This window comes from Neolamprologus brichardi, chromosome 3 (assembly GCF_056152115.1).
Source record: "Neolamprologus brichardi isolate AB-2024 chromosome 3, ASM5615211v1, whole genome shotgun sequence".
NCBI classification, from domain to species: Eukaryota; Metazoa; Chordata; class Actinopteri; order Cichliformes; family Cichlidae; genus Neolamprologus; species Neolamprologus brichardi.
In genome coordinates this window covers 44,443,564-44,464,177 of record NC_142106.1, presented here as the reverse complement: position 1 = coordinate 44,464,177, position 20,614 = coordinate 44,443,564, and the positions used below count along the sequence as shown (strand labels likewise).

The window sequence follows — 20,614 nt, the reverse complement described above, 5'->3', positions numbered from 1 at the left end:
GCCACTGACGGTTGAGTGTAGCTACACGTTAGGGTAGGTCCTCTGTGAAGGCAGTCTTAAATTTGACCATATAGTTCGAGTCTTCATCGAAGACCTCCATGGTGTGACGCAGGTGGCAGAAAGCAGGTAAAACCACTGAACATGAGACATATGTCTCACCTCTAAGACGCTCAGTCGCAGTAGACAGTTCAAGAAAGTAATTATTAATCCTCTGGGTCGACGGACACGCCGGCGCGTCAACATCACATGACCAATTTAAGATGACACAGCAACAAGATGCAGAGCAGCTCCTGGCTCCTGCCACCCTGGCAGCTGTGCCTCCATGATTTTAAAGTGGGTTTCAGCAGGTGCAGGAGCCCTAAGAGTGACTTCAAACTGCTCACATAATAAGTTGTTTTGGAATCTCTAGTAGTTTTTAGTCATGTAAAGGCTGTGATCAACTGACCTGCGTGGCTGATTTCCAGCCCCTGGACACTATAAGGACAGTATAACAGGCAGAATTTGGAGAGTGAATCTTATCAGCTTCATTATATTAAATATGTATTGATGTCTGCTATGCTTGATGTAACCGCACAGCGACCATCAGCACCACAGCCTGTTCTGTACAAGCTGAGTATAGTGCATGTCTGTAAACCTCACTACAGTACAGTCATTTAAACTTGCCTGCATAGCTGCCAACCTTTGATTAATTAGTGACCAAATTAGTGACCAAATTAGTGTACTACAGGTTGCTTCAGAAGTTATCTGCAAACGTGTTTCTTCCTAACAGACAAGACAGACAACAGCTCATGGCAGTGTGTGGACCTGAGGACCGACAAACATTAAACTACAGCAGTGACAATGTGCAAAACTTAACTAGCAAGAAAACATAATGTGTTCAACTCAGCTGGCTGCGGTGCGAAAGACTGTGTTGTGCAATAGAAGTGGCGTTGACTTGTTAGCTTAGCTCACAGGCTGAAAATGCATACAAGCTAGCAGACAGTGTATGAATATTTTCTAATCAGTCAACAGGATCTTTGGCATTGTTCGTGAAATAATCTCTGTCATTTACAATAATGTTTTACCTGCTGCTTTATAAGATTGTGGTTGGTATTTATGTTTCTGTTTAAGGTTAGATTCCGCACAGATCTGGAGAAGTTTACAGAAAAAAAATGCAGCAATGAAGATCCCAGTGACACAATGGCTTGTATAAAAGTAACTGCCAGGAAGAATATTTCAAACGAACAGGTTAGAAACCTCAGATATAACAACAAATTAGGTTCAGATGTGGGAAATTATTTGATAGCTGTTAAAGGCCTAAATCTATATGAATCAATGAAACAAGAATGTGCAAGAAGACAATCCTCTGAGACAGGACTGCATCGGATAATAATAACCTGAATAAGAAACCGGACTGGAGCCTCAACAATGATGCTCTTTACAGGAAGGGTCAGAGCAGACTCTACCTGCTGAGGCGCCTGAGGTCATTTAGAGTACAGGGAGCGCTTTTAAAGACCTTCTATGACTCTGTGGTGGCATCTGTCATTTTTTACAGTGTTGTATGTTGGAGCAGCAGTTTATCGGCAGCTGAGAGGAAGAGGTTGGATAAACTCATCAGGAAGGCCAGCTCTGTTCTGGGATGCACCCTGGACCCAGTGCAGGTGGTGGGAGACAGAAGGACTCTGGCCAAAATAACATCTCTGATGGACAGAGTCTCCCACCCCATGCATGTAAATGTTGCTGAACTGCAGAGCTCCTTCAGTGACAGACTGCTGCATCCTCGATGCATGAAGGAGCGTTTCCGCAGGTCCTTCCTCCCTGCAGCTGTCAGACTGTACAATCAAAACTGCTCCCAACAAACATAGATGTTTACATCAGCACTGTAACTGCACTATTTATCAACTGATTCACACTACAACCTTGATTTGCTTCTTATCTGTATTTAATTTAATTCAATTTAATAACGGGACAGTACTCTGTCTTCGGTAACCATTGTCCTTGATGTAAATATGTAAAAAACAAAAACAAAACATGTTTATGTTTCTGTTCTGTGTCTTGTGTACTAATTGTTTGTATATGTGTCTTTCTGGCTGCTGTTCCATACAAATTTCCCCTTGTGGGACAATTAAAGGATTATTCTATTCTATTCTATTCTATCTGGGGTCTTAGTCAAGGAGGTGACCAAGAACCCAATGGTCACTCTGACAGAGCTCCAGCATTGCTCTGTGGAGAAAGGAGAAGCTTCCAGAAAAACAACAATTTCTGCCTGAAAATGTCTGTGGGGGATATTCTAAGAAAAACCTGTTTTTTGACCCCTTAAGCACGATTATATAACAGAATAATTAATCTATTATCTTTCAAGCGCATACTCAAAAAACAAATTGCTCCCAAAGTCAATACTGTAATACTGTTTTGTCACTGTGTATGTGAAAAAAATCCTCCATATAAATATAAAGCTGAGCTGTATTAGAGGTCAGTAAGCCTGGAAAAACTAAAAAATAAGTAAATAAATAAAAATCAAGTGAAAGCAGTGTCAATTGTAAAGGATTGAAGCATTCTGCTTGGCTGGATGGTAAGAAATATATACAAATATATACAAATTACACTTCTAAAGCATAATGTAAAAAACAACAAAACAGATTTCTTTTTCTAAATTCACACTCTCAAACTTAGGAAGCATCTTTGCTTAAAATTTGTGGTTAGCAGCTTTATGAAAGAGTTTGAAAGGATTTTTTTTTCCTTAACTGTTTTTTTTAATTTTTTTATTTGTTTTTTATAATTTCACTTTGAGAAAGTAAACAAAGACAAAAGACAAGCAAAAACAGAGCAGAACAAAACAGCTCATAGGGTTTAATTTTGCCTATATGCAAATTATACATTACTATGTGATCAGCTATTGAACGTCTCATTAAAGAAACCAGCAGATAGTCATGTAGAGAAAATCTATAGTCATTTGTAATACTCACACATCTAATTTCAAACTAGTCCAAAAGGGTCCATCCACTCCACAGATGAAGCAATTGCTCCCTTGTATGCGAACACATACAAATCCAGTATAATCAGTGTCCGATGCCCAATGTTACCATGGGGAAAAAAAACCTAAACTTTATTATATAAATATAATAAAGTGTGTCATCTATTTTCCAGACTGGTAGAAATACGAGTCGTGTATAGCAGCCAATTTGGAAAAGCCTGTGTTATTTATTAGCTTTTGTAGTGACAAATTATGAGTCTTTTCAAATATTGTCATAAAACTGAAGTCATGAATATGAGACAGACTAATGCAGATTCCCTGCACAGCATAGTTAACATTGTGACATGTCCTTTCCTTGTTTTACGTCTGAGAGAATAGACAGTTTTAATCACTCATCACTACTTCACAACTGCAGTAAAAACAAGTTTTCATTAAAAAAATGGAGTTAAAGGTAAATATGGCGTCACTTCTGTGTATTCAACCTCAAAATGCACTGTAAATTTCTGAATTCTGCCCAGATTTAAAACTCTTCCCTATGTTAAAAGCAAAAACTGTTTTGTATTTGGCAAAAATTTAACTAAGGTTAATACAGAGCTTGCCTGCTCATAATATGAACAGACAAACAGAAATCAAATGTTTTCAAGACATCGAAAGTATAGATATAGATAAGAAACACGTCCACTTCTACTGCTTTATGCTTGAGTAGACACATTCAGCCTTGCTGTTGTTTCTCAGTCCTCTTGGCCTCTCAGCCTTGTGGTGCTTCAAAGCGGCATAATGGATGTTTTCTTCATTTTGAGCTTCCTGATTATAAAATATTAAATGCAAAATTATTTAAAATTGCTCAAAATAAATAAAAATGAAAACATACTGACTCCAAAATGTTCTGCTTATGTTAATATTTTAATGTTAACCCCCCAAAAAATTACCTGTGCGACTGCTGAAGAAACAGGAGAAATTCTTGAACGAGACTCTGAAGAAAAACAAATAAAATGTTCTTACTGTAAAGCTGTGTCAGTACTGAGTAGTTAATGTCAATAACAATAAAAGTTGCAGTACCTGCGTGTTTGGTGCTGTTTCTCTTGTGGGTCACATACAATAATAAAGCCATTAAAACGCTCAGAAGTGTGGTGAATGCCAAAGCTCCACTCAAGAGATACACAAAGACACAACAGTTCCTCTCATCTGTGGACAGACACCAGGAAATATTATAGATCCTGTAGCTTGCTGCTGTGTAAGATTGTGTTACATAAAATAAAAGTTACTCACACTCCAGCTTGGTCCCGTTTCCAAACAGTATGTGTCCACATGAGGCGACAGCACAGTAGTAGGTCCCAGCATGAGACATATTCAGGCTCTTCATTGGCAGGTTGTAGACACAGGTGTGTGTCTGTGTGTTGGGTTTCCTCTCACACTGATCATTCCTGCCTCCATGTGTGTAAATGATTCTTGGGAAAGACTCTTCAGAGTCTCTGAACCAGTAAACACTGTGTTCTTCATCACAGGTCCCAGTGTGTACTGTACAGTTCAGAGTCACAGAGCCTCCTGGTTGGAGGGTCTCAGATACTGACTGCTGCACTAAAGTTGGGATGTTCGACCCTGAACCTTTTACATCAATGACAGTACCCTCTGCAAATGTAAACATGTATCCATAGCTGCTTGCACAATAGTAAGTAGCAGAGTCTGAAATGTCCAGATCTTTTATCTTTAAGTCAATTTTTCCTTTTTCAAAATTCACAGTGAACCGTGGATCACTCTTGAATTCATCATGAAACATGGCTTGATTGTCCACTGTGTTTACAGTACAAATGAGCTTTGACTCCTTTCCCAAATTTAACTTATACCAGTAAAGCCTTGCCACATCGTTACCTTCATACAAACAGCGCAGAGTCACATCGTCCCCAGTATTAGCTGATACAAAATGTCTTTCTTGATGAACAGATAAGGAGAATTTGAGGTCATTTGTGTGAGCTGAAATAAAATGAAAGAACGTAAATGAACATTTGAGACACAAGGAAGGACGGTAAATGTTTCTTACTGCAGTTTTAAAAAACTCACCTGTTTCCCCCAAGAACAAACATGTCAGATAGAAGACAAACTGTGCTGATGCCATTGTGTTCAGACTCTGGTGCTGAATGCAAAGATTCTTGAACCTGTCTTTGCTTTTCAAAGAAGACTGTGTTTGACTGGCCAACCACAAATGACACAGCATGTCCTATTTAGGGAGCTTGATCACGTGTCAACTGACACCTATATGTTAAGCTCAGTGTCTGGACTGTTAGGAAACAACATAAATGATGGTAAAAGAAGGTGTATATAGCTCAGTAAGGGACGGCAGGTTATTGCATTTTCGAGGACCTGTGTTTCTTGTTAACCATTTTATTCCATGTTTTTTTGCAGCATACTTTTACTAAGCTTCATTTTCTTTTTTAGATATGATGTTCAGTATTGGCTGTTTTTATATAAGAACCTTTAAGTTAAACAATCAACGTGTCATTAAAGTTTAGACTTTCAACAGGTGCAAGGCCAGGTGCATCTTCTGATGGGCTAACTCTGGCTAACCCTCTGTCTTGTTTTGTCACAATCAGTGTTGGTCAAGTTACTTGAAAAAAGTAATCAGTAACTAATTACTGATTACTCCCCCCAAAAGTAATCTGGTTACTTTACTGATTACTTATTTTTAAAAGGAATTAATTACTTAGTTACTTTTTAAAAACATGATTTACAACCTGAATAAATAAAGAAATAGATCTTTCAGCCCTGTCCAAGCCGGGGCTCGAACCGGCAACCTTCCGTTTACAAGGCAAACTCCCAACTCTTGAGCCGCGATAGTAGTGGTAGTGACAGGCAGGTGAACCAATCAACTCAATATGGAAGATGATAAACGCAAATTGGCCCTCTCGATGGGAAATTTGAGTATTAAAAAAAATAACAAGACTGAACGGTCGACCGATATAAAGTATTACGCACATTGTGTAAGAAGGAATTTTCTTTTCACCAAAGCACTTCCAACTTGAAATATCACATTGATGCGAAGCATACTTTAGTTGGGCATGCTGCTAGGACTTTGGCTAAGGCGTCACCCAGCTTGCAACATACCACTCATGGAGCATCGGGGACTCTGTAAGTCTACCTCAGACATGTTCACTGACACAATTGCCAAGTGGATTGCAACAAACTGCAGCCATGTTAATTTTGTTGAGAACACGCATTTCACACATCTTTGGTTCCACGTTTCTAGGACTTTTCTAGGATGCTTTCTAGGACTAGAAGTGCCTCCCCAAGTTTGACACAGAGAGAGGATAAATGTTTACAGAGTTTTTAGTTAATATCAATGTTCAAGATGTTCAATAAACATGTTAAGTGCGTATATTTTCTCTTTTTTCTTTAGTCTGTTTGCTCATGTAAAATGAAATGTGATTAATATAGAATAAACATGAAATGATATTTAATTGTGATTAATCAAAATTAATCCACAGTAACCCAGTGTTGAAGCTGTTAAAAAATTGTAATTGTTTGACAGCACTAATATATATTATACCTATTACCTATTAGTATATATGTTTTTTTAAAAGTTGTATTTCACAGGAGATAACCTGTGTTAAAAGATTAAAGAAAATTATTCAAATTCTCTTTGAATGTAAGCATACATTCTTTGTGTTTATTCTCCATTTACTGCATTATACAATGGCTTGCAAAAGTATTCGGCCCCCTTGAACTTTTCACGTTTTACGTGCACCCCACTTTCAGTTATTTATTTGTAAAAAATGTTTGGAATCATGTATGATTTTTGTTCCACTTCTCACGTGTACACCACTTTGTGTTGGTCTTTCACGTGGAATTCCAATAAAATTGATTCATGTTTGTGGCTGTAATGTGACAAAATGTGGAAAAGTTCAGAAGTTCCAAATACTTTTGCAAGCCACTGTATTGCATGAATGTCAGTTACAAGCTTAAGTATAAAGTTGAAAAACTATAATTGCAGCTACTATTACTATTGATCAAGTAATTGCAATTAATTACGATTAATGATAGAAAATTGTGAGATTCATTAGTTATTTTTTTTTTATTGACAGCACTAGTCATAACATCCATCCATCCATCCATTCGCTTCCACTTATCCTTTTCAGGGTCGCGGGGGGCGCTGGAGCCTATCCCAGCTGTCATAGGGCGAGAGGCAGGGTACACCCTGGACAGGTCGCCAGTCTGTCGCAGGGCCAACACACAGGGACAGACAACCGTTCGCGCTCACATTCACTCGCACATTCACACCTAATGGCAATTTGGATTTTCCAATTAACCTATCCCCACAAGCTGCATGTCTTTGGACGGTGGGAGGAAGCCGGAATACCCGGAGAGAACCCACACAAACACGGGAAGAACATGCAAACTCCACACAGAAAGACCCCGGCCTGATGTTGGAATTGAACTCAGGACCTTCTTGCTGTGCGGCAACAGTGCTAACCACCGTGCCACCGTGCTGCCCTCCATGCCACCGTGCTGCCCTAACATAATTTACCTATATTGCCAAAGATAAAACATTTCAGATTTATGCCTGACAATGTCACTGTGTTGCTGTGTTGAAAGAAAATACATTTTACTGCCATTAAATCTTTACACAACATAGTTAGCTAATGATGCGCCCATATAGAAAATGTCACGAGTTTACTCACACCTCCGGTGAAGCCCCCCCTCCCCCCCACACACATCTGCCACACTAAAAGAAGAAAACAAAAGAATGTTAAGGTGGTTAGCAGGTCTCAGTGAAACAAGACGATGTTTCTCCAACACGATGATGCTACATATGACATATAACAGACAATCAACACAGGACTACATAAAGTGCAATCTGCAAAAATCGCAAAATAACAAAACAAAGACAGTGCAAAGCCACGTGATACAGACACAACAGTACAGTAGAAATGTGCAAAAGACTGAGTATTGTGCAAAAAGTCTTGCTTTGCTGATGCTGCCGGTGCAATAAGTGTCTGTGATGGATTGGTAGAGAGGCTCCAATGAGCTTCTCAGTGTTCTCACTTTCCGTTGTAAGGTATTGCGATCAGGAACTGAATTCTTTAAAGGTCTAAAATTTGTATGAATCTGTGTGGACATGCATAGTAACAGCAAGATGACCACTTCACATCATCAAGTGGTCTTTTTCTGGCAGCTTTCTGTGCATTCAAGGTAAAACACACAGTGGAGGTTACTGTATATATTGTTAGCTTAGCAGTCCATGCAACAGATAATCCTTTTTTTCCAATCCGCAAATTTTCCATGCTCCAACAGTAATGATGCTGCCTAGTTTAATCGTGGATCATAAAGGTTCTTGAAAATCTGAGAGAAAAGAGGTAGCAGACCCAGATGGACAATATATTAAAACATTGTACAAAAGCTCATTGCTTCCAATTTTAGTCATTATCATCTCAGAACTGATATAAGAGCTTCTGAGAAAAGTGTGGCATAAAAATAACAGCATTTCTGCCTCAAAATGAACCGTCTCCAGGACACAGTCCTAAAAGATGTGCAACTTCATTCTCACGCTGCCACATTTTAGAGATAAAAATAAAATCCAACTTCTCACGACAGAACAAGTCATTTAAAAGAAAGGACTTGTTAGCAATAGAGCGGGCATTAATCATTTTAGCAGAGAAATACAGTGAAACAGCTGGAGCCAGGTACAGTGGCACAAAAGCAAAGCTCCCATGAATCTGTATTTTCATAAACCCACTGAAACCAACAAAGTAGGACAAGAAAGCCGGCTTTCTTGCTCAGCTTTTCTGTCAAAGTTTCTGAAGGGAAGTCGGGATCCTGACTTTTAGCAACAGAGGTACAGTGAGGTCTGCCGCATGCTCTAACCACAGTGGAAAAACAAACTTGTTTTGATGAGTCTGGAAACTACCCATGGCAAATATGATTGCTATTAGTGAATGATAGTCATATGTCTAATGATGTGAAGAGGCAACCTTTTCATATCAGTGACTTTAGTCTCTGACACAGTTTTGTTCTATCAAATCAAATCAGGAGTTTTTAAGAAGCTGATCATCTTGTCTGCATGTGGTCTTTAATTTGAAATATTTTCTGAGACTTTCCCGTGTCCTTCTTTCTGCCCTTCTCACCTGTTTTGTGTAGTTTGGCCCCCAACACTATTTTGTGGGGCAGATAATTTTTTCTGAAACATTTCTAGTTCTGCAGTGGACCTGGTAGAGCTGCAAACACTTTCTTGAGTAATACAGTTGCACCCAGTTTATTTCAGAAGTTAGTGTTTTTTTTTTCTGTCAGTATCATTAATCCTGAGGTAAATATAAACTGCAAACACACTTGTATGAATTGTTTAAGAGTTTTATTGAAAAGTAGCAATCTAAAGTCACCACATTTATCTGAAATCTTAAAAAATAAAACTTTAGAAAAGTCATGATAAACTTTAAAAAGTGAAAATATGAGGTTCTGCTCTGTTATAAAGAAACAAAGATGAAACATTTTCCATTTTACTGCTTGAAGCTAAAGTACACACATTCACTCCAGAAGTCACCAGTCTTGCTCTTGCTCTCCTGGTAACAACAAAGTACAAAGATTGAATTACACATTCGATGGTAAATGCAACTCAGGGCGCTTTTTATACAACATGCCACATTTACCCATTCACACAAGCACCTTTTTTCTATGTTCAAGTGTTATAGTTTCTTGTGACTTATGAAAAAAAGTTGTTTTTTAACCCAAGAGTTACCTCTTTGTGTTTTATGGAGAAATTTGAAAAGCTTGGATGACATTCTGGGCAGCAGCAGCTGTTTATCTTGATGATCACACACAAAGTGGAAACCAGTGATATAGTCAGAACGGTCATGAATGCAACAGCTCCTTTCAAGACAATGGAGTCTATGTTATCTGCAGATAAAGGAGGGGAAATAAAATAGCATTCAGCTGTATGAATTTAGAGTGGGAGTAGATGTTCTTCTTGAATGTACTCACTTTCAAAGTCCAGCTTGGTCCCGTTTCCGAACACTATGTGTCCACATGAATCAACAGCACAGTAGTAGGTCCCAGCATGAGACATGTTCAGATCCTTCATTGGCAGGTTGTAGACACAGGCGTCTGCTTTTGGGTTAGTTTTCGTCCTACAGTAATCATTTTTGCCTCCATAAGTGTAAATCAGTCCTGGACGAGATGCTTCTGTTTCTTTGAACCAGTAAACACTGTGTTCTTCATCACAGGTCCCAGTTTGTACTGTGCAGTTCAAAGTCACAGAGCCTCCTGGCTGGATGCTCTCAGATGCTGACTGATGGACTAAAGCTGGGTTTTTCAAACCTGCCTCCCTTACTTTGACAATGGTACCCTCTGCAAAAGTTAACACAAATCTATAGCTGCATGAATAGTAGTAGCTGAGTCATTGATATTCAAATCTAAAATGTTCAAGTTATTTCTTCCGTTTTCTCTATCCAGTGTAAACTGTGGATTGTTCTGGAATTCATCCTAAAAAGTGATTTTTGTATCATAGACATAGAAGGTAGAGATTAACCTTGGTTTCTGTCCCTGTGCAAGATCCATGCTGAATCATCACCTTCATAGAAACATTGCAAACTCACATTTTCTCCAACAATAGCTAAGATAAAATCTTTGTCTTGATGAACAGATGCCGGTAGTTGCAGATGAGTCTTCTGGACTACATTAAAATCAGAAAAAAAGAAAATGACTTCAATGCAAAGTCAAGTTTTCAACGACATTAGCTGTCCTGATTGGTAATATTACGTGATAGGAAATGATGTAAATACAGCGTAATCCAAATTACTAACACATAACTCACCTATATTCCCTAAGATCAGACATGTCAGATATGAAGCACGCGTGACATATGCCATCGTGTTCAAACTGCTAGTCTGAAAGAAAATAACCTTCCTCCACTCTTTTGAGATCCAACTTAATCATGTGATCTGCCTCATATAGGAAATGTGGTCACAGGTTTGGGAGCACTTTTTGCTTCTTTGAATAGAACCAACACAACATGCACCAATAATATAATTGATTAAAAGGTTTTTGTGTTTCCTTTTTCTAGTCAGGGGGAGGTTTGTGCTCATCATGTTCTCAGGTTGCTCAAACGCTGAAACTAAACACTAATAAAAGCACCAAAATAGAGACACTAGATTAAAAACAAAAGGTGACAGAGCTTTTGTTTCTGTGGCTCCCAGACTCTGGAACTCTCTTCCACTGAATTTGAGATCTGTAGACTCGGTCAGTTCTTTTAAAAACAGTTAAAAACCCATCTTTTTAAACTTGACTTTGGTTGATGTTGTTTTATGTTCTAGCTTCTGTGAAGCACTTTGTGATTTTATCTTGAAAGGTGCTATATAAGTAAAATTTTGCTTACTTTACATGTATTCAGCTAAGTGTTAGAACACATCTTATGATATTTTTACAGTTGTTGGTCTTAAAGGAACAAATTCAAAGTTGCTGTGTGGTTTTCAGTGCACTCCACTCATGTGTGAACGTAGCTGAAAGTGGCCTCAGGGAAAACGTACAGGCATACAGTGGAGCGAGAGTTTCACTTCTTCAGTAAAGCACCTTTGTTGTGCAGGTGTCTTCAACACAGCCTCCCCACTCGAATTCTGAGCAGGCATCTCCATCCGACATCAAGGAAACACTCACTATTGCTTTTAAATCATTGAACTTCAAACACTGCTCGCTTCAGTTTTAAGCGCTACATCAAAAGGTCCTGATTAATGACGAACAGCAGTTTGTTAGTGAAATCTAAAATAAAATTCATCCTTAATCACTATAAGAGGATATGAGAGGATTAAAGCTTTGTCATAAAGCTGATACCAAGCCTCTTGTGATCAGATTTCATTGCTGGACTGTGCACTGGCTTCACCCTGTGAAGAGTATGCGAACATGCAGGTAATCATGCACAGTACAGGAGAGAACAAACATCACAGGTGGTGTGAAAGATTAGATTTTTAGAGCTAAAAGCCTTTGCCAATTAGAGATCTTTATCATACCTTCAGTTTAATCTACTTAAACATGCAGAAAATTTTCTGCTTGCATGTGATGCCTGATTTTAATTGTTTCAATTGTTGTCATTTCTTTACGCAGACTTGTAAAGAAGTACAATTTAGCATGTTTTTATAAATTTTGCTGCTGGTTGATTTGGTAGTTTTAAACACTTATTGAAAGGCTGCCGTAGTTTCACCCAATCCTTATTCTAAAGTATAGCATTTATATCTACACCAGTTGCTATTCTGATGTATGTGTTACAAAGTAGCTTCAAACTAGTGTGCGCTAACTTGTAGGTTATAGTGGAAAGTGCCAGGAGTGGCAACAGCAGAATTGTTTTCTTTGGAGATGGCTGTGCTTACTTGTACTGCTGCTGAGGTTTCTTTTTGGATTTAGCTACATACATAAGCAGGTGTTACATCAGCTATTATGGGCTCTTTAGAAACAAATGACCTGAATAAAACAAGTGCAAAAGTGGAACATGGCAAGGGATACAAAAGAGAAGTTTCTATGCGAACATGACTATTATGCAAACATAGTGAAGGACACTTTCCACCCCTCACATGCAACGTTCTCCCTTCTTCCATCTGGCAGACGGTTTCGCAGCATCAAAACCGTAATGACCAGACTTTTACCCCCCAAGCACTCAGATCCCTCAACTCACTACCACCAAAGGACTGAAAAACACAAACACGTCACAAAAGTCACCAAAAGACTCAAAAACAACATAAACTTCCACAAATCTACTACAAACTGGACCTGGGAACAATATGCTTATCTGCACACCTCAGTCACATAGTTATTGTCTTTGTGTATTGTACATAGATATAGTTAGTAATAGTACCTTTTTTTTAGCTCTTAATTTTACCCAAATTTAGCAAGTTATTATTTATTTGTAATTTCTAGTTTTATATTTCTTGGAATGTTTTTTATATTCTTATAAATGCACCATGCGGGGCTTGGGGTGAAACAGCATTTCGGTACGCTGTATACTGTGTATATTTTTGTACTGACCATAAATCTTGAATCTTAAATTAATGACTCAGATTAATGACTGCTTCCTTTGTCCGTCCAGTAACCATGGACACGACTGGTTAATCCCTCTGTTGTCCCTGCTAGAATTTCCAGCAGTGAAATTCTGGGATCCAATCTTCTGAACTGCTCATCTCGCAGAAGACGAAGGGAACAGCAGAGTGTCTCCGTTTCAGTTTATACTTTGTCAAGTGCCCACCTTTCTACCTTAAATATCCAGTCACTGATCTTCAACAACACTTTATAATTTTCTCTCTCTCTCTTTTAACATGGAAAATTTCATTACATTAGAACATTCAGTCATATATGAATAAGCTTCACATAACGATTTATTCAGTTTAGATTCCATTGGCACATTCACTTTAGTATAATCCTTTTAATCCACATACTTTTTCTCTTTAAAACTGTTTGTCAATCACAATTTGAGCCTGAATTAAGCCTGTCTTTAAAATCATTTGTAACTTTTTGCATTATTATATTGCTCGACTTAAACATAATTCTGAGTTTAAACCATTGCAACATTTAAAACTACTCTTTTTGTTCAAAAGTATGGGTGATGCTAGGGTTGGCAACACAGTCCTTCTCAGTCCCAGACATGAATAAAAAGGTAAACTGTGGATCATGTCTACACACCTAAAATCTAGAAATTAGAGAAATCATTTCCACTACTCAATCTGCATTTCTTTGATAACATATTGAGCAGACATATATTTCTGATTTATCTTTGATTAAAAAAAGATAATCTACATAGTAGCAGAAAGAAAAGCTTTGTTTTAGCACTCATTTTCAATTTTAACACGTAAGGCTGGGTGTCAAGTCGTTTTACCACCTCAGCTGTGATGGCATTGGGCGGCCACGGGGACTTCAATCTCTCACCCAGGTCTGGCTAGTGAAATTCCACTCCGCTGTCCAAAAAATCTCGTTAATCATAGTTAATATGTTTGTATTGTATTGTAATTTGATTGTATTTACTTAAAAAAATCTTTGACTAATGTTAAAAGACTAACGCTAAAAGAAACAAAATCAGGAAAGCGGCAAATACTTTTTTACGGCACTGTTTATAAGCATTCAAATCAAATGCAGAGCTGAGTACAGGATCTACTACATATAAACATTGTGAATTTCCGATTCCAGCACACAGGCTAAAAACGGTTTTGTTTGGGACAAAATCGAACTCATCTTAACATAAAGTTGCAAAACTCATATCAGGAAGTTCACAGACAACAAATGTCTTTGGGGCTTTAAATGCTGAAGCCTGTTAAAAATAACAAAAGCACAAAAACAGATAACAAACTCATCCAGTTCTACTGCTTCATACTAGAGTAGACACATTCAGCCTTGCTGTTGTTACTCTTTCTTCTTGGTCTGTCAGCTCTCGGATGCCTTAAAGCCGCATAATGGATGTCTCCTTCATTGTGCTGATAATAAAATATAAAATATATACAGTTGCATAGAATTACTTAAAAGAAATAAAAGACTGAAAATAAATTGAGTCAGTTGTTAACATTTGAATGTCAACACAAAAATTACCTCTGTGTCTGCTGAGGAAAGAGGTGACGTTCTTGGATGAGACTCTAAAAAAGAACAGATGAAGTTCTCAAACTATGATGCTGGGTTGATTCAGTTTATATTGATAGTAACAATAGCAGTTGCGGTACCTGTGCACGTGGTGCTGTTTCTCTTGTGGGTTACACACAATAAAAAAGCCATTAAAACACTCAGAAGTGTGATGAATGCCAACGCTCCACTCAAGAAATACACAGAGACACAACAGTTCCCCTCATCTGTGGACAGACACCAGGAAACATTAAAGATCCTTGACTATACTATTATGTACTTTATAATAATATTACCAAGTTACTCACCCTTAAAGTCCAGCTTGGTCCTGTTTCCAAACAGTATGTGTCCACATGAGGCGACAGCACAGTAGTAGGTCCCAGCATGAGACGTATTCAGGCTCTTCATTGGCAGGTTGTAGACACAGGTGTGTGTCTGTGTGTTGGGTTTCCTCTCACACTGATCATTCCTGCCTCCATGTGTGTAAATGATTCTTGGGAAAGACTCTTCAGAGTCTCTGAACCAGTAAACACTGTGTTCTTCATCACAGGTCCCAGTGTGTACTGTACAGTTCAGAGTCACAGAGCCTCCTGGTTGGATGGTCTCAGATACTGACTGATGCACTAAAGTTGGGATGTTCGACCCTGAACCTTTTACATCAACAAAAGTACCCTCTCCAAACTCAAACATGTAGCCATAAGCTCCACAGTAGTAAATAGCAGAGTCTGAAATTTGCACATTTGTTATCTTTAAGTAGATTTTTCTTTCCTCAGTAGCCGCTGTGAATCTTGAATCATTCTTGAATTCATCATGAAATGTAGCATTGGTGCCGTACTTGTACAAAGTAGAAATGGGCTTCAGTTTGTGTCCCAAGTTCAGCTTGTACCAGAAAAACTTTGCCACATCGTTAGCGTTATAAAAACAATTCAAAGTCACACTTTGCCCAGTATTAACTGATATAAAACGTCTTTCTTGATGAACAGACAATTTCAAATCATTTGTGTGAGCTGAAATAAAATAAGAAAAAGTAAGTACACAGGACAAATGAAGGCATGGCAAAAAGGTTCAGACGGTAGTTTAAAGAGAAACTTACCCATTTGCCCCAGAAACAAACATGTGAGATAAAACTGTGTCAATGTCATCATGTTGTGGTGAATGGAAAGAGTCTCAATCCTGTCTTCACTTTTAAGAGAGAAGAATGCATTTTATTGGCCAACCAGTGATGACTCAGCATGTGCTATTTAGGGAGCTTGATCACATGTCCACTGAGACCTATAGTGTTAAGCTTTGATTCTGGATTGATGAGAAACAAAGTTAACGCTTTTTCATTTGAACATCAAATATTTTATTTACAAATCCAACTCCCGTAGTGTGATTTATACAGAATCACACACCAAGACCTGCAAGAGGAAGATAATAGCATTTAAATGAAAACGCAGGAAGATGTATAGTTATGGACAGATTTTATATTTTTATGTGACCATTTTTAAAAAAAATAATAATAAAAAAAAAAGGCTTTAAATAAATGTTATCTTTACTCTTAATTTGTTGTTCAAAATATTGGTTTTGAATGAAATATTTTGAATCTTCACTTAAAATTCACATCTTTTTGCAGCGTTATTCATTTTGAACTATTTTACATGAAATACATATGTTTCACATATCTGTGAACTAGAGGACTAATATGGGTGCAGACTACAACTTCATGAGGTGATGGGTGCATACAAATTTGTCTACAGTCAGGACACAGCCATCAGTATATGGGACACGCTCTACCAGGTGAGTATGCTTGGTGAGGGATTCTTGATGACAATGCACCAGAAGAAGAGACAATTGTTTTCCTGACTTATCCATTATTCTTTACTTCTTTTCAGAATTTTCATTTGCTAGCACAGTTCAATTCAATTCAATTTTATTAATATAGCGCCAAATCACAACAAAAGTCGCCTCAAGGCGCTTTATAGATACAGAGAAAAACCCAACAATCATATGACCCCCTATGAGCAAGCACTTTGGCGACAGTGGGAAGGAAAAACTCCCTTTTAACAGGAAGAAACCTCCGGCAGAACCAGGCTCAGGGAGGGGCGGGGCCATCTGCTGCGACCGGTTGGGGTGAGAGAAAGAAGACAGGACAGTTGAACTGTCATGAGCAACAATTGTGATGTGGTTATGAAAGCATGCTGATGTCAACATATGTCCATCCATAAGCCAATTCAGGGTCATGGTGTTGCAGGCTGGCTCTCTCAGGGGATGGACCCAAAGGCAGGACTCCAGAGAGAAAGCAAAAACTCTGATGATAACTTTCAGTAATGGGATGTACAGTGGCGAAGCTTTGGAGTGTGTTAAATCCAGGAAGTCTTTAATGAAACATGTATTGACGTGGCAAACAGGTGAGCTTGATTGCTTCAGGTGCGTCCAGGAGGAGGATGGAGATCCCAGAAGGATCCCATCACACATCCATACAGACAGAGAGAGAGGCAGGAGGACTAGAGGACCATGACAGTTGGTGTGATTTATGAACATAAATATATTCCTTCAAAATTTGTGTGCGAGTATTAGTTTCACCTGTGATTAAGAGGAGCTCATTTTTGATTAATCCTGGTGAAGGGAGAAGGGTGTCTCACTGCAATAGCAGCACTTTGAGCTGCTCTCTCTCAATAAAATATTAACCCAATAACCAAAGCTTTTTCGGCTCTCTACAGGCTCTTCAGGTTGTTTTGTTGCTTTAATTAATTCATTATTAACAACAATATAAAAATATGCACAAAAGGAATTACTAATGTAAAAAAGAAACATGGTTTTATTTATATATGTTTATATATAAATATATGTGGTGGCCCCTAGAGACAAAGTATGTACAAACTCCAAAACACATTTCTAGCTTTAACTGAACTTCCAAAAAAGAGCTACTAGATCACTTAAATTACACAATTGAAAGCATATGTTTATGGTTTGTGTATTTATACACAAGAACTCATATATATATTCAAATAATTTAAAAAAAAGTTCATTTACCTGTTACTACCACACAACAAATCTGGTCGTTGGTACTTCCTGGCTTGTGTAGCCACTAGGTAACAAAAGCTCAACTCTGCTCCTAGCATCCTGGAGCACTTCTGTTGTGTTTTGTACGTGTTTTGGAGTTTTTACGTTTTGGAGTTTTTATGTGGTTCGAAGTTTGTACGTACTATGGAGTTCGTACGTGCTGTCTCTAGCGGCCACAGTAAATATACTTTTATTTATTCACTCCACATAAAATGTAATAAATAAATCTGTCATGATGTGGGATGGACTCAAGCGCAGACGAGGCAGCTAAAATACAGTTCAGTTTATTGGTATACAACACCAGGTGCCCTCTCATACAAGTGAGAGGGCAAGGGGGATCCAGGGCACAGGGGAAAAGGAAAAGAAGCTCTTCACATGCGAGGGACTCCACAAAACACAGCACATCACCAATCTTGCACACCCAGGGCTCCAAGGGAAACGGAATTCCTGTTCCGATTAATCTCATCAATCAGCGACGTGGAAAGACAACAAGAAACTAGTACTCCGGAGCTTACTACCAAGGTTACTCAATAGTCCAGCGACGAGATGTTTCCAGCCACTGCCTTAAGTAGTGGATGAGGTTACGCGATGAGCCACAGGTGTGTGATTAATCTCAGGTGCGAGGGCCAGGGGCGGGAGCTCGCAATGAGCTCCGCCCCGGCAAGACAGGGCAAGCGTGAGAGAGGCAGATGTAAACAAGAAACATATGTAGCCAACCTGAGTCAGCCAGGCAGACACGGGGACCATGAGAAATTCATATAATACAAAAACCAACTATTAACATTTCAACTTTTAATTATTTAAATTTTCAGCTCTTTCCTTTTAAACAAGTTTAAAGTGAAACAACACAAAACACTGCAAACAACAACACAATTAAATATAAATGAAAATATGAAAACAAAATGAAGAAGCATGTTCTCTGTCATATGGGCCTGCATGAATAAACTTTCTGAATCCTTTATCATCCGCAACTTATAATAGTTGTGGATGATAACTATACCTTTCTAATGTGACGTTGTTGTCCCTGGCTCTCTTTCTCTCTCTCTCCCTCCCGCTCTGTTCCTGTGCTACTGCGAGTGTAACTACCGCCCCTCCCCCCTCTGCCCAGTGCAAAGCACAAGGCTCGCGTGTGGAGTGAAGTAGAAAAAAGTGTGAGAGAGAGGGTGAGAGAAAGAAAAAAAAACATGAGTCGGCTCACATCGTTCAGTTCAAAGACTCGGCTCTAAGAACTGTTTTGTTCGCGACCGACACATCACTACTTGCAAGTTGGAAGTCACACACAGCCAGGGAACTGGAGCGTGGAGTTTTACACATAGTTTTTGCTATGAATCTGTAACCAGACCTTAACAAAAATAATTTGCAACTTGTGTAAATATTTTTTGCAAACACACACAAAGAAGACATACAAACAGGATGTAGGTAGATGCACAAACATAACACTTTCAGTTTACATGGTTACAAAACTCAGTTCACAACTACGCATTTGATTTACAAGTACAAAATATTAATGACCACAGTTTGAGCCCATAGAGCGCCACCCCAAGGCAGGTCAGCAAATATAGTCCATAAACACATGAACCATGGATCCGCAGACTAAATCTGTCCTACAACATCTTTCAATCTGAAGAGCACATGATGACCAAACCCCCCTCTCTTTCCTGTTCAGGGTGATGTGGTGTGCACGTTTTACTCTGCTGATGCACAAAAACAATTTAAATAAACAGGTTGGAAAGCTCGGGCTCATTATGAACATGTTATTATCAGGAGAACTAAAAAGACAGCAGTGGTGTACTCTTTAGAGTCCTTTATTTTTATGATATACTGGAACAAGAGGCTTTCATTGAAAGTTGATGCAAAGAATTGGAGGTAAAATTTTACTCTCCAGTACTGTTAAAAATATGATTGTTCTTACAGCCTGATATCACAGTTGCTCATTACATTATGGAAAAGTCAAATCATGGATCATCAACTTTATTAAAACATTGTGTAAAGTGTGAAGGCTGATCTTTGTTATCCCGTAATTATTATTTTTATTTTAATTTAATGTTGATGAATGATTACACAGTGTAGCATCCCTGGCTGAATGATGGTCTCTTATACTGATGCTTCACAGAGGTTTTATTGGAAAGGTTTTTATTGAAACATTCAGTGAAGACACCGTAAGAACTAGGAGCAAAACAAAACCAGCAATTTTAATACCATAACATCAAAGGAAACAAATTTCTCCTGCTCACATATAGCATATACATCAAATTTACATCACTCAAGTCATTATATCACCTCACTAACTTACAACTACACATAAAGGTCAAGGTTAACAACACATAAACTCTATTAAACGACATTTTGATTGCACGTAACTTATTCCATTAAAGGAAACATTAACAAACCTTGTGCCACTGTCAGCCAGGAAACATATTTTTCACTTTAAGGCACACTATTTACCATATCCTAAAAGAAACGCTACTAACAAGCCCTTTAACAGTTTTGCACCAGTTTCCTGTTTCAAGATAAAAGCATGGATTTCAAAATAAAAGTAGCGAAGTACCTTTCAAACAAACGTAAAAATATTTACCAAATTTAAAGGTCATTTACACACAGGTATGATGGGTGACATGGACATAGTTCTCAAAATCTGTGAAACCTCACAAAAAGCAATCAAGCATCAGCTTTTGACAATGAAACAAAGAATGATCCTAACAGCTCTATGTCGTTTGACAGTGTGCCATGCTTAATATTTAAAGTAAGTAGTTGTTTGCCAGTGAATAACAGTATTTGTGTTCATTTTTTCTGTATATAAAACAGTATCAGAATAGCTGGGATGGGTATAAACTGGAAACGCACGTGCATGTTTGTTTTTAAAAAGCTTCTTCAGTAGATTTATTGGAAAGAACATCTCTACAGTTACCACATTTAGGTGAAATCATAAAACCAAAACTATAGATAAAGGAATTCTGTACTTATTTGTGTATATCACAGCATTTTAAAACAAAGATGAAACATTTTCAGATCTTTACAGTAAAGTAGATGCATTCACTCCAGGTG

The 20,614-nt window shown here is 38.2% G+C and overlaps 2 protein-coding genes and 1 gene segment (V, D, J or C); all 3 read right to left on the bottom strand.

The window, feature by feature from the left end:
* Nucleotides 1-2,912: 2,912 nt before the first annotated feature.
* Nucleotides 2,913-5,069, bottom strand: LOC148104347 (uncharacterized). Of its 4 annotated transcripts, none has more exons than XM_087839401.1 (5): nt 5,012-5,069; nt 4,225-4,924; nt 4,013-4,176; nt 3,883-3,926; nt 2,913-3,757 (listed from the first exon to the last, which is right to left on the bottom strand). In XM_087839401.1, the coding sequence occupies exons 1-5, from the start codon at nt 5,064-5,066 to the stop codon at nt 3,638-3,640; spliced, it is 1,083 nt and encodes a 360-aa protein (XP_087695527.1). In that variant the 5' UTR covers nt 5,067-5,069; the 3' UTR covers nt 2,913-3,637. The 4 variants fall into 4 exon arrangements, with proteins under 4 accessions (XP_087695527.1, XP_087695526.1, XP_087695524.1 ...); XM_087839400.1 differs by having other exon boundaries at nt 3,892-3,926; nt 4,013-4,131; nt 4,219-4,924; nt 5,012-5,066; XM_087839398.1 differs by having other exon boundaries at nt 4,013-4,138; nt 4,223-4,924; nt 5,012-5,066.
* A 4,812-nt stretch (nt 5,070-9,881) lies between these two features.
* LOC118456043 (Ig lambda-1 chain V regions MOPC 104E/RPC20/J558/S104-like) lies at nt 9,882-10,495 on the bottom strand. The segment is given in 1 exon segment: nt 9,882-10,495. A coding segment is annotated over 1 exon segment (614 nt).
* A 3,776-nt stretch (nt 10,496-14,271) lies between these two features.
* Nucleotides 14,272-15,687, bottom strand: LOC102795432 (uncharacterized). Its single transcript, XM_087839397.1, has 5 exons — nt 15,618-15,687; nt 14,833-15,531; nt 14,626-14,751; nt 14,498-14,541; nt 14,272-14,385 (listed from the first exon to the last, which is right to left on the bottom strand). Exons 1-5 carry the CDS (start codon nt 15,667-15,669, stop codon nt 14,272-14,274), a joined length of 1,035 nt encoding a protein of 344 aa, XP_087695523.1. The 5' UTR covers nt 15,670-15,687.
* Between the last annotated feature and the right edge of the window lie 4,927 nt (nt 15,688-20,614).

Coding starts and splice junctions, on each gene's coding strand:
- LOC148104347 (XM_087839401.1), bottom strand. CDS start 5,066: ATGGCATCAGCACAGTTTGTCTTCTATCTGACATGTTTGTTCTTGGGG. Junction 4,177..4,224: donor GGAAACGGGACCAAGCTGGA/GTGTGAGTAACT, acceptor CACAGCAGCAAG/CTACAGGATCTATAATATTT. Junction 3,758..3,882: donor TTTCTTCAGCAGTCGCACAG/GTAATTTTTTGG, acceptor TTTTATAATCAG/GAAGCTCAAAATGAAGAAAA.
- LOC102795432 (XM_087839397.1), bottom strand. CDS start 15,669: ATGATGACATTGACACAGTTTTATCTCACATGTTTGTTTCTGGGGCAA. Junction 14,752..14,832: donor GACCAAGCTGGACTTTAAGG/GTGAGTAACTTG, acceptor GTCTGTCCACAG/ATGAGGGGAACTGTTGTGTC. Junction 14,542..14,625: donor AAACAGCACCACGTGCACAG/GTACCGCAACTG, acceptor GTTCTTTTTTAG/AGTCTCATCCAAGAACGTCA.